Source organism: Schistocerca nitens, chromosome 4 (genome assembly GCF_023898315.1).
Source record: "Schistocerca nitens isolate TAMUIC-IGC-003100 chromosome 4, iqSchNite1.1, whole genome shotgun sequence".
NCBI lineage: Eukaryota > Metazoa > Arthropoda > Insecta > Orthoptera > Acrididae > Schistocerca > Schistocerca nitens.
The window spans coordinates 533,435,279-533,448,472 of NC_064617.1; the positions used below are offsets into that span (position 1 = coordinate 533,435,279).

Here is a 13,194-nt window from a genome sequence, read left to right on the forward strand (position 1 = left end):
GAGTAGCTGACTGCAAAAGTTCCTTTTTCCTTGAATTATTTAGATGGCACTGCCACCACAGGTCGTGCTCCCGAAGAACACATTAACAAACTTCATACTCTATTTCAAGTATTACCTGCAGCTGGTCTCAAATGGAATGGAGACAAATTTGTGTTTTTTCACTCTGAACATGAATACATATGATATGTCATTAATAGACAGGGTGTTCATCCAATGAAATCACATTTGCCTGGCTATCCATGACTGCCCCCCCCCCCCCCCCCCCCCCCCGCCGACCCCCCAAAATGTGTGAGAATTGAAGTCTGTGTTAGGGAAACTCAAATATTACATCTTGTTTATTCCTAATGCCACTCAAATCATGGCTTCCTTGAATCGCTTGTGCAGGAAGAATGTTCCTTTTGTTTGGTCACATAAGTGTCAGTCTGCTTTCGAGAAGTTGAAAGATGCTTTGCTTAGTGACCGATGCCTTCTCCACTTTGATCCAGCCAAATCTGTGGTCTTGGCTGTGGATGCTTCCTCGTACGGCATTGGTGTAGTTTTGTTGCAAGAATTTAGTGCTGCTGACATGTGGATTGCCTTTGCTTCAAAATTGTTGAACAAAGCTCAATGTAATTTTCTGCAAATTGAAAAGGAGCCTCCCACTGCTGTCTCTCATGTCATTAAGTTTCACCAGTATCTCTTTGGCAGAAAATTTCACTTGGTGGCTGCCATACACCTCTACAATCTTTAACCTTTCTCAGTCAGTCACAAATTGCACAGTGTAGGAGCTGCAACGGTAGGCTCTTCTTTTGTTATAGTTGAATTCTTTTATCTTGGCGGCTCGCGCATGCCTGCCCAGATGCGGGAGATTGCTGCGTTGCCAGTTGCACACGACGCACGCGCCAACAGAAACAGCGCCATAGTACAGTATAGTTCGCAAGCTTACGTTTAGGGGGAGCGCGCAGTTTATGAAGTAAAGCCACCACGGCCGCATTAACCCTTTCGCTGCTACAGAGACGTGCTCCCCGCATTCCGTGCTGTGCGCGATTTTGTCACTGCACTGATCGCCTGTGCTGACACATGGTGTTTCCGACTGCTTTGACACACTTATCATTCGATTCCACAACTATTTGGCCCAAAAATTAGATTTTTACACATCTTCTTGACTGATACCTTCCCCCCACTTCCTTCGACTGACTGAAGTGCTTTAAAATAAAGCCAAACGCGCCCGGTGTAAATAAAACTTTTATTACAGTCGCGAAAGATGGAATATTTCTCAATATTACATACGACACCTATGTGGTACTTAAATTAAATGAGATATTGTTATACAGTAAATTTTATATGAAATTTAGGTACCTTGTCCACATTTCATTCTCAACATTGTGGCAACTAAAATCGACCATACGGAAAGTATACGCTATGGACTTTTACCTCTGCAAACTCTTCAAAATTTCGTGCAATGGTTTACTACATTTAATGCTGCACAATAACTGGGTTGAACATCGAAACAAAATTAAGTCATTTATGGGGGGAAGGTATCAGTCAAGAAGATGTGTAAAAATCTAATTTTTGGGCCAAATAGTTTTTGTGAAATCAAATGATAAGTGTGTCAAAGCAGTCGGAAACACCATGTGTCAGCACAGGCGAGCAGTACAGTGATGACAAAATCGCGCACAGCGCGGAATGCGGGGAGCACGTGACTGCAGCAGCAAAAGGGTTAATGAAGAGACAAAGCACTAGAAATTTCAAAAAAACTGCATTCAAACGAATAAAATTCGTGAAGTAAGACACTTCGATATTGTTTTAAAATAAAAAAAAAAATATTTAGCATCGCACAAGGTTTGAACTCATTACCTATCGCCTTTCAATCCAACGCCTTAACCATTACGCTAACGTAGCTCGTCCTGCGATTTGTCTCAATAAGGACTCTAACATGTCACGCAAAATTCTGACAAACACTGTTGGTATGCCTATGAATTACTCGCACTTCGTCGAAGTACAATAGGAAATAAACAATTACCGCTATTCTTTATTGCGAAAAAGCGGTTCGTGAAATTGATACAAACCCTTTCCTTGCTATCGCCTGAATTGAGAGTCTTATTGCTTGTTGGTTTAATTAATTAATAGAAAATGAAGCAATTGGCATAAAGAATGGTTTTTCCAAACTTTCAAAAAACAGTCTGCTATCAAGACATTGCTTTTGTTCTATTACTTTATTTATGACTGAACGTTTCTAAAACTGAAGACACTCATCCGTGCTCTGTACTACAGTCGAGATCTGGCAACGTCGTTCTCTGTTCATTGGCTGACTGTATGTTTTGACGTCAGATGCGCAGAACGAACCTAAACTCGGCCGCCAAGATATATGACGCGCACTTTACATCAGTATGAGATTGTGTATTTGCCCAGTTCTAAGCATGCCAATGCAGATGCTCTTTTTCACCTCCCTGTTGGTCCAGATTCCATGTTCAATGAGTCCGCTGCTTCTTATTATTACACTGGTGCACAAGGCACAAATACTTTGCACAGCTTTCTGCTTAATCACCAGAAAATTGCTCAGGTCACAGCAGTGGATCTTGATTTGAAGATTCTGTTTCACTACATCCCCACTGGTTGGCCATGTTCGGGCAAACAGATTTGTAGCTCAGTGGTTCATTGATATTTTGCCCAGCAACATGCCCTTGCAGTTCACCAAGGTGTCAGTTTGCTTCATGCCAATAATGACCAGTCACATGGTGTGGTTCCTCAGGTTCACCAGTCTGATGTGCTTCATTTGCTACATCAAGGCCACTTGGGGAGTGTTCGCACCCCACAGTTAGCACAACGTCATTGCAATTGGCATGGACTGGATGCACAAACTGAACAGTTGATTTCTCAGTGCCAAGCCTGTGCTAAACATTAGTCAGTTCTGCGTCAGGAGTTCTTTGAATGGCCCGAGCCGCAAGCATCTTGGCAATGTTTGCACTCGGATATCATGGGTCGTTACTGAATACATACACTGGCTCATCATTGTTGACACTTTCAGCAAATTTCCCTTCATGGTTCCTATGCAATTTACTATGGCTAGTTCCACAATCCAGGCCTTGTCGACGATCTTTTGCTGTGAGGGTTTGCCTGAAGTCATTGTGACTGGCAACTGACCTCAATTTGTTGCCACAGAGTTTGAACAATTTTGCACTGCTTCCAGTATCAACCACATTTTGAATGCACCATTGCAATTGCAATCCAACTGCGAAGCTGAACGTTTTGTACTAACATTTAAGCAACAGATGGACAAACTTTATGCCTCACACACATGGGATCAAGCTCTGTTGCCGTTCTTGGCTTCTTACTGCTCCCTCGCAGTACTGGTCCAGCCTTTTACAGACTGTATGGCACACAGAGGTTCTGGGAGCGAGGCACCACTGTATGATGTGTTGGACATTCTATGGTTCTCCAGCTGGGACCAAGACCATTGCATAGATGCCACAACAATCAACTTCATCCATGTGAATTGCATGATACTGCCGCAGGCTTTTTGCTTGCGGATTCCTTGCTGCCTGGATGCAGCAGCCCTAGTTGTATCTTGCTCCTGCAGGCCCCACACAGTTGGTGCTGGTCCAGAACCAATGGAAGTCAATGCCCTTCCATGGTCATCACCATCCTGACGGCCTGTGTCATCTTGGAATGGGCCCCTCTTCCAGGTGGCTATCCCACGTGCTGCCTTAGGTCCCTCTGCTGTCATTGAGATGTGTCCATCTTCATTTGCTGCTCCGCCTATGGATGTGGGAGCTTGCCCTCTGCCCAGTTTTTCAGTTGGTGTTCGCTGGTAGGCTTGGGTTGTACTCCGGGACATGGATGGGAGTTCGGCACTGGCCTCAGTTTCAGCTTCCATCTCCATATTTCCACTTGCATACCGCCCTCCCCACCATCACACAACATGACAACAGAGACTTGGAGAGAGGGGGCGGGGGTGGCTGTCGATATATGTGGTATCACATACCGAGACCACCCCACTGGCATTCTACAGTTGGTAACAAAACTGCAAGTTTCTGTGGCATCTGGTGGACCCAATGGTGTGTGCCCACTGAGCCATGCCTCCAGCAGCTCGGTACTACGAGTGCCCTCTGCTGTTGCAATATAGGATGGCAGTGACAGCCGCTCACCCCACTTGCACTTGGAGCCTCATCACTACAATGCCATCACTTGTGCTTGTATAGTACAGTGAGCCTCATCCTACCTGCTATCTATGAGCTGCATTCTAGTTCCTGCTGCATTATTTGTAATGAGTCTTACTATGATTGTGGAAAAATACAAGTTAAGTAAATCTTCTGTATACTGTGTAAACTTGTTCGCTAATCATTTCTGCTCCTGTAGAGCTTTCCTAGGACAACAGTTGCCTCACCACTCTGTAGCCCATCTTTCCTTACTGTAGAATACGAAATCATATACAAAATTTGATCGAAATTGCTCCAGACCTTCATGAGATAATCTTCTATGTCACCCCCTTTTCATTTCCCACTACTGTGTGTAGTGGATAGTTCTTACCTCCACAGAAGCCTTCATAGGGGTGCATACAAGACCATACAAAAGTTTCATCTCAATAGGATGAATGGTGTAGGAATGTAGAGAAGATGAACAAACAAATATTCTGGTTTATATATTAAACCTGGAATGACAGTTGATGTTTTGCACAAAAATTATTGTTTGCATTGCATTATTTGATAATGTTAGCAACTCTGTAAGTGACAGTACCAACAAATTTGAGACAGTGGTATTTTTTTCTCATTACTTTTAGAGACATGTGATGTAAGAACTCTGTCATCCTTTCATAAAAGAGAATCTATTTTCTAAACACTTCAGGAGTAAAGGAGACCACTCACAATATGCAGAAGTGCTGAATCGCTGACAGGTACGCGCGTGTGTTTGCATACACACGTACACACACACACAAAAGAGAAAGAAGGAAAACTTACTAACTCTCTGAGTAATTGTTTTTCAAGCTACAGTACAAATACATTCACGTGCATGTTCATCTTCAGCACCATATCAAAGTTTAGCCATACTGGACTTGGCAAAGACTTGCTCTCCTTCTCCCGATCCCTACAGTCAACACATTTCTTCTTTGCCACCGATCTCTCCAGTCAAAATCAACCTAATCCCAATACTGAATGTTGCCTGCCCCAGTTCATACCATCATCTAACCATTATCCTCCCCACTTCCAACTAACCATCCCCTGGTCACCTTCCAGGAACTCCTTATCTCCAACTTGGCCTCTTGATCCTTCCTTAGCTCCCTTCCTAAGAACACTAACCTTTCAGCCGAAGAAAGGACAGCCATACAAAACCTTTAAGCAAATCCTGGCCTAATCATCCTCCCAGCAGACAAAGGCTTCACAACTTTATTATGTCGTAGTGACTACCTGGCAGAAGGCCTCCACGACCTCTCTGACTTCTCCACTTATAAGCTATGCCACAGTAATCCCATCCCAGAAGTCCAACCAACATAACCTCCATTCCCTACTGAAATCCTTAGGCACCTCTGATAATCACTCTCCCAAATCAATTTACTGACGACACCCTGCACACCCATCTTCTACATGCTCCCCAAAATACACAAACCCAACAATCATGGATACCCCATCATAGCTGGCTATTGTGGTCCCATTGAAAGAATTTCTGTTCTTGTTGACCAACAATAATTTTAGCCCTCACCACCCAATATCACCCTGGAGTTGAACAAATGTACGATACCTAGCCTCCCTCTACAAAGGTACCACTGCCTTCCTTTGCTGACTCTCCACCATCCTCACCCCTTTACCTCCTGGATCCCTAATTATCACTATTGATGCCAACTATATATGCATAAACATCCCTCAAGCCCAAGGCCTTGCCACTATCCAACACTGTCTCTCTTATGACCTTCAGGCTCCTAACCCACTACACCATTCCTTATAAACCTTACCAACAATATATTGACATACAACTACTTTTCCTTTGGAGGGAAGAAATGCAAATAAAGCCATGGCACATTCAGGGGCACCCACTTGGCACCCTCCTGTCCCAAACTGTTTATAGGCCATCTAGGACTCAGGGACAAGACACTGTACCCTCATTCCTTCACAACCTCAACACCTTGACTCCCATCCGCTTCACCTGGTCTTCCTCAACCCAATGTGCTACCTTCTTGGATGTTGACTTCCTCTCTGATGGCTAGATCCTTCCTGATGGCTTTATCCACTCCTCTGTCCACATTAAACCCACTAACTACCAACAATACCTGCATTTCAACAACTGCCATCCCTTCCACACCACATAATCCCTCCCATACAGCCTGACCATCTGTGGATATTGTATCTGCAGTGACAAGACCTCCTTTGCCCAGTATGCTGCAGGTCTCAGGAGGGCCTTCAGAGACAGGCTCTATACCACAAACCTAGTCCACAAACAGATTACCGGTGCCATATCCTCACCCCCCCCCCCCCAATCCTTCTACCACCCCCAAGAATCAAGAATCCGCTGCAAGAGAGTGATGCCTCCCCCCCCTCCCCCCCTACCATACACACCTCACCACCCAATATCACCCTGGAGTTGAACAACTGAACCATGTCCTCTGTCAGGGCTTTGAGTATCTATCATCATGTCCTAAAATGAGAGTCATCCTACTCAATATCCATCCCACCCCTCCTAAAGTGGTTTTCTGTCACCCATCCAACTTACAGAACATCCTAGTTCATCCCTATGTCACTCCCACATCTACTGCCTTGCCACAAGGATTATACCCTGTGGAAGACCAAGGTACAAGCAAGACCTGACCAATCCACCCATCCACCCAGCATTTCCTATTCCAGTGTCCTCGCATGCTTATCCTACCTTATCAGAGGCCAAGACACATGTGAAAGTGACCATGTCAAACACCGATTAAGCTGCAAACACTGCACTACTTTTTATGTAGGCGTGAGTGCAAACCTGCTGTCTACCAGGATGAATGGTCGGCACCAAAATGTTTCCAAGATCAAAATTGACCACCGAGTGGCACAACATGCAGCTGAGCATTAAATATTCAATCTCAAGGACTGCTTCACAACCCAGGCCAGCTGGATTCTTCCTCCCCACCACCAGCTTCCCTCAACTACTCAGATGTGTGTTATCCTTGCAACACATCCTCCATTCCTGTAACTGTCCTGGCCTCAATCTCCAGTAACCCAGAGGCCCCACACCTTCTACCCAACAGTTTCTCCTCCCACTGCCCTGTCACTCCCTCCCAATTCATGTCACGTCAGATTCAGCATGTGCCGCTCCTTACCAGCTCCCACAGCTACGCATCACATACTTGGCCTAGGCACCTGCCACCCCTTCCTCCCACATTCCTAGCTGGCTGCCTCCTCCGGAGCTGCAAGCTACCCACCCCAATCCCTCTCCATGCCTCCGACCCCTCCTTCCCACTACCCACTCACCCAACATAATCCCCACCCTACCTGCTGAAATGTAGCAGTGGCACTGTGTGTACTGCTGGCACCTTGCAGGGCATAGACGTGTGTGTGTGTGTGTGTGTGTGTGTGTGTGTGTGTGTGTGTGTGTGTGTGTGTGTGTGTGTGTGTGTGTGTGTGTGTGTGTGCTCTAGCTTGGAAAAGAATCACTCCCAAAGTTAGAAAGTTTTCCTTGTCTTCTCTCTCTTTCTCTCTCTTTTTTGCCTGTCAATGACTCAGTACTTATGCTTTTCGATGAGCTGTCTCCTTTACTCCTAAAGTATTTACTCACATTCTACCAGCACCTTCCTACAACAGAATCTATTTCATATGGAATGTAGCCATTCTTCTGGTTATCATTACAGTTATAGTCCACATATTTAGAAAAAGAGCTCCATACACACGTTCTGACATGTGGAAACAGCAATTAGACTGAATCAACTCATTTACTACTCTCACACAACATTCATTCGTATGTTTTGGAAGAAATGCATGTTGATGTGGAAAGTCAGTCAGCATGGAGTAAAGAGTTGAATTCGTAGAGTTCTGCAACGTGCCTGATTGTCAAAGAAACTGTAACTGTGTACCAGCAGCTGCAGATGGCCCACTAATGACAGCATTAAATTTACAAGATAAAAAGAAAGTTGTATTACTGAAAATGAAGATTAATTTTTGTAAATGTACATATTAAATGTTGATCAGAGTAAAGTTGTATTATAGCCGACACATGCTACTGCTGTATACTTTTTACATACTCTGATAAGCTTTGACAGGCTCTGATAAGCTAATAGACAGATGAATATCTATACAAGAGGACAATTCCTATTTTATGTAAAAGAATTAACAAGACAGAAACTCATACCACTTATTATTGAATTAGAAGAAGAAAGTAGCTGATTAAGAACGGTAGAATATCTTATTAATGTACAGATTTATTTAACTTAATCAATGGGAAATACAGTACAGACAAGAAAAACCTGATTTATGCGTTGTTGTTGTTGTTGTTGTTGTTGTGGTCTTCAGTCCTGAGACTGGTTTGATGCAGCTCTCCATGCTACCCTATCCTGTGCAAGCTTCTTCATCTCCCAGTACTTACTGCAACCTACATCCTTCTGAATCTGCTTAGTTTATTCATCTCTTGGTCTCCCTCTACGATTTTTACCCTACACGCTGACCTCCAATGCTAAATTTGTGATCCCTTGATGCCTCAGAACATGTCCTACTAACCGGTCCCTTCTTTTTGTCAAGTTGTGCCACAAACTCCTCTTTTCCCCAATTCTATTCAATATTTCATCATTAGTTATGTGATCTACCCATCTAATCTTCAGCATTCTTCTGTACCACCACATTTTGAAAGCTTCTATTCTCTTCTTGTCCAAACTATTTATCGTCCATGTTTCACTTCCATACATGGCTACACTCCATACAAATAATTTCAGAAATGACTTCCTGACACTTAAATCTATACTTGATGTTAACAAATTTCTCTTCTTCAGAAACACTTTCCTTGCCACTGCCAGTCTACATTTTATATCTTCTCTACTTCAACCATCATCAGTTATTTTGCTCCCCTAATAGCAAAACTCCTTTACTACTTTAAGTGTCTCATTTCCTAATCTAATTGCCTCAACATCACCTGACTTAATTCGACTACATTCCATTATCCTCGTTTTGCTTTTGTTGATGTTCATCTTATATCCTCCTTTCAAGACATTGTCCATTCCGTTCAACTGCTCTTCCAAGTCCTTTGCTGTGTCTGACAGAATTGCAATGTCATCGGCGAACCTCGAAGTTTTTATTTCTTCTCCATGAATTTTAATACCTACTCCAAATTTTTCTTTTGTTTCCTTTACTGCTTGCTCAATACACAGATTGAATAACATCGGGGAGAGGCTACAACCCTGTCTTACTCCCTTCCCAACCGCTGCTTCACTTTCATGTCCCTCCACTCTTATAACTGCCATCTGGTTTCTGTACAAATTGTAAATAGCCTTTCGTTCCCTGTATTTTACCCCTGCCACCTTTATAATTTGAAAGAGAGTATTCCAGTCAACATTGTCAAAAGCTAAGTCTACAAATGCTAGAAACGTTGGTTTGCCTTTCCTTAATCTATTTTCTAAGATAAGTCGTAATGTCAGTATTGCCTCACATGTTCCAATATTTCTACGGAATCCAAACTGATTTTCCCCAAGGTTGGCTTCTACCAGTTTTTCCATTCTGTAAAGAATTCGTGTTAGTATTTTGCAACTGTGATTTATTAAACTGATAGTTCGGTAATTTTCACATCTGTCAACACCTGTTTTCTTTGGGATTGGAATTATTATATTCTTCTTGAAGTCCGAGAGAATTTCGCCTGTCTCATACAAATTGCTCTTCAGATGGTTGAGTTTTGTCAGGACTGGCTCTCCCAAGGCCGTCAGTAGTTCTAATGGAATGTTGTCTACCCCGGGGGCCTTGTTTTGACTAAGGTCTTTCAGTGCTCTGTCAAATTCTTCACACAGTATCATATCTCCCATTTCATCTTCATCTACATCCTCTCCCATTTCCATAATATTGTCCTCAAGTACATCGCCCTTGTATAGACCCTCTATATACTCCTTCCACCTTTCTGCTTTCCCTTCTTTGCTTAGAACTGGGTTTCCATCTGAGCTCTTAATATTCATACAAGTGGCTCCCTTTTCTCCAAAGGTCTCTTTAATTTTCCTGTAGGCAGTATCTATCTTACCCCTAGTGAGATAGGCCTCTACATCCTTACATTTGTCCTCTAGCCATCCCTGCTTAGCCATTTTGCACTTCCTGTCGATCTCATTTTTGAGACGTTTCTATTCCTTTTTGCCTGCTTCATTTACTGCATTTTTATATTTTCTCCTTTCATCAATTAAGTTCAATATTTCTTCTGTTAAACACGGATTTCTACTAGCCCTCGTCTTTTTACCTACTTGATCCTCGCTGCCTTCACTACTTCATCCCTCAGAGCTACCCATTCTTCTTCTACTGTACTTCTTTCCCCTATTGCTGTCAATTGTTCCTTTATGCTCTCCCTGAAACTCTGTACAACCTCTGGTTCTTTCAGTTGATCCAGGTCCCATCTCCTTAAATTCCCACCTTTTTGCAGTTTCTTCAGTTTTAATCTACAGTTCATAGCCAATAGACTGTGGTCAGAGTCCACATCTGCCCCTGGAAATGTCTTACAATTTAAAACCTGGTTCCTAAATCTCTGTCTTACCATTATATAATCTATCTGATACCTTCTAGTATCTCCAAGATTCTTCCATGTATACAACCTTCTTTCATGATTCTTGAACCAAGTGTTAGCTATGATTAAGTTATGCTCTGCGCAGAATTCTACCAGGCGGCTTCCTCTTTCATTTCTTAGCCCCAATCCATATTCACCTACTATATTTCCTTCTCTCCCTTTTCCTACTCTCGAATTCCAGTCACCCATGACAATTAAATTTTCATCTCCCTTCACTACCTGAATAATTTCTTTTATCTCATCATACATTTCATCAATTTCTCCATCATCTGCAGAGCTAGTTGGCATATAAACTTGTACTACTGTAATAGGCGTGGGCTTCGTGACTATCTTGGCCACAATAACACGTTCACTATGCTGTTTGTAGTAGCTTACCCACACTCCTATTTTTTTATTCATTATTAAACCTACTCCTGCATTACCCCTATTTGATTTTGTATTTATAACCCTGTATTCACCTGACCAAAAGTCTTGTTCCTCCTGCCACCGAACTTCACTAATTCCCACTACATCTAACTTTAACCTATCCATTTCCCTTTTTAAAGGGATCTGACATTCCACGCTCCAATCCGTAGAACGCCAATTTTCTTTTTCCTGATAATGACATCCTCTTGAGTAGTCCTCGCCTGGAGATCCGAATGGGGGACTATTTTACCTCCGTAATATTTTACCCAAGAGGACGCCTATTCATTTAACCATACAGTAAAGCTGCATGCCCTCTGGAAAAATTACGGCCGTAGTTTCCCATTGCTTTCCGCCGTTTGCAGAACCAGCACAGTAAGGCCGTTTTGGTTAGTGTTACAAGGCCAAATCAGTCAATCATCCAGACCGTTGCCCCTGCAAATACTGAAAAGGCTGCTACCCCTCTTCAGGAACCACACGTTTGTCTGGCCTCTCAACAGATACCCCTCTGTTGTGGTTGCACCTACAATACGGCCATCTGTATCGCTGACGCACGCAAGCCTCCCCACCAACGGCAAGATCCATGGTTCATGGGGGGGAATTATGCATAGTCAATATAAATTAAACAAAAGGGATCATTTCCTAAGATCCGTTTTATGTATTGGCGTAATAATGACAGTATAATGAAACCAATCTAACAAAACACTAGAAATAATCTTCTTATGAAACAGTTAATCTTGAATATGCGTTTTTGTAACTACACTAACTGTCTTTAAGGAGGAGGGTATTTTAGAACGAAACCAGATGACAAGTTTAATCAGGGCAGCACAAAATACGTAAGTTATTATGTTTTCATGCAAAAATTTGTAGCCAAAGGCAGAAATTACTTAAATCTCATGTGACTGAATAGTAATTATGTTTATTTAAACATCTTGATAGCTGATATGGAGTACACTCTCAAACATTTTTGTAGTTGACAAAATAGTAGAACTGAAATATATAATTAAGATTTGAGCCTGTACATACCACCATCTGCTTCATTAACAGAAGACTGGCTTGATGTGTAATAACCACTCACACGGTGTGTAAGCAGATCCCCATGGACTATACCATTCATCACAAATATCTGGAAAATAAGAGACAATACAAGGTTTCAGGTACATGCATGCACAACAAATGAAATCAAGTTTACAATAAATTGTTATCAATGACAGAACATCCAAATTACATTAACAGAAATTAACAAAGATGCTGAGTCGCAGAAAGGCACAGTCAAAAGATCCTCACAATTAAAGCTTTTGGCCATTAAGGCCTTTATCTACAATAGACAACAGACACACTCTGAGTGTAGTAGTTTCAGTTGCCTGAGACTGCAGTCGTGTGAGTTGCGTTTGTGTGTGTGTGTGTGTGTGATCTACTGTTGACGAAGGCCTTAATGGCTGAAAGCTTTCATTGTGAGAGTCTTTTTGTTGTGCCTATTTGCAACTCAGCGTCTTCGCTATATGGTGAGTAGCAACTTTCCTTTAGATAATATTGTTACATTTCATCCTGGATTTTCCATTGTTGGAAAATAACAAACTTATTCACCAACAGCAGTAACAGAGTTAAGAAAATAAATAGAAGAACTTGAGAAAATGATGATTGACTTATCAGCAGCCAGTGAAGAAAACCTCAATAGCAGACAAGCACAATACATATAGAAGGGAGAGTTATCAAGAATGATTGATCAAGAGAAACACAATTATCACAGAGAAGGGTCATTGTAACAATGAAATGAAGCACCTGCGATTCAGATGCTGAGCATATTAATAGTTACAAGTAGACTACGCACAATGGAAACTGGATGAAGCCAAAAAGGCATGACAGAATCATTTGCAGAATAGTGCATCTTGATAATTTGACCTTCTGTAACTATATTCAATCCAGCCTGGAGAAGAAATCTAAGAGAACATGGTGCTCTCACTGTACTCCATATGGGGCACATTTTCAGATATTTACACCGATGCTCTACATGCTATATGAGTAGTGCTTTCTTATTGTCAGTAAAATTTGTAGAAGTTTTAGTGAGTTCTGCTGCCATGGCTTTGAGCAGTTTTGGTCATTTCA

At 42.3% G+C, this 13,194-nt stretch overlaps 1 protein-coding gene across 1 annotated transcript in view; it reads right to left on the minus strand.

Moving 5' to 3' along the window:
- LOC126251733 (adenylate cyclase type 9) overlaps window positions 1-13,194 on the minus strand; it is a 177,943-nt gene that overhangs the window by 32,995 nt on the left and 131,754 nt on the right. Inside the window, exon 8 of the mRNA XM_049952339.1 lies at window positions 12,115-12,214. Coding sequence (XP_049808296.1) covers window positions 12,115-12,214 — 100 coding nt within the window. The remainder of the gene's footprint in view (window positions 1-12,114; window positions 12,215-13,194) is intronic.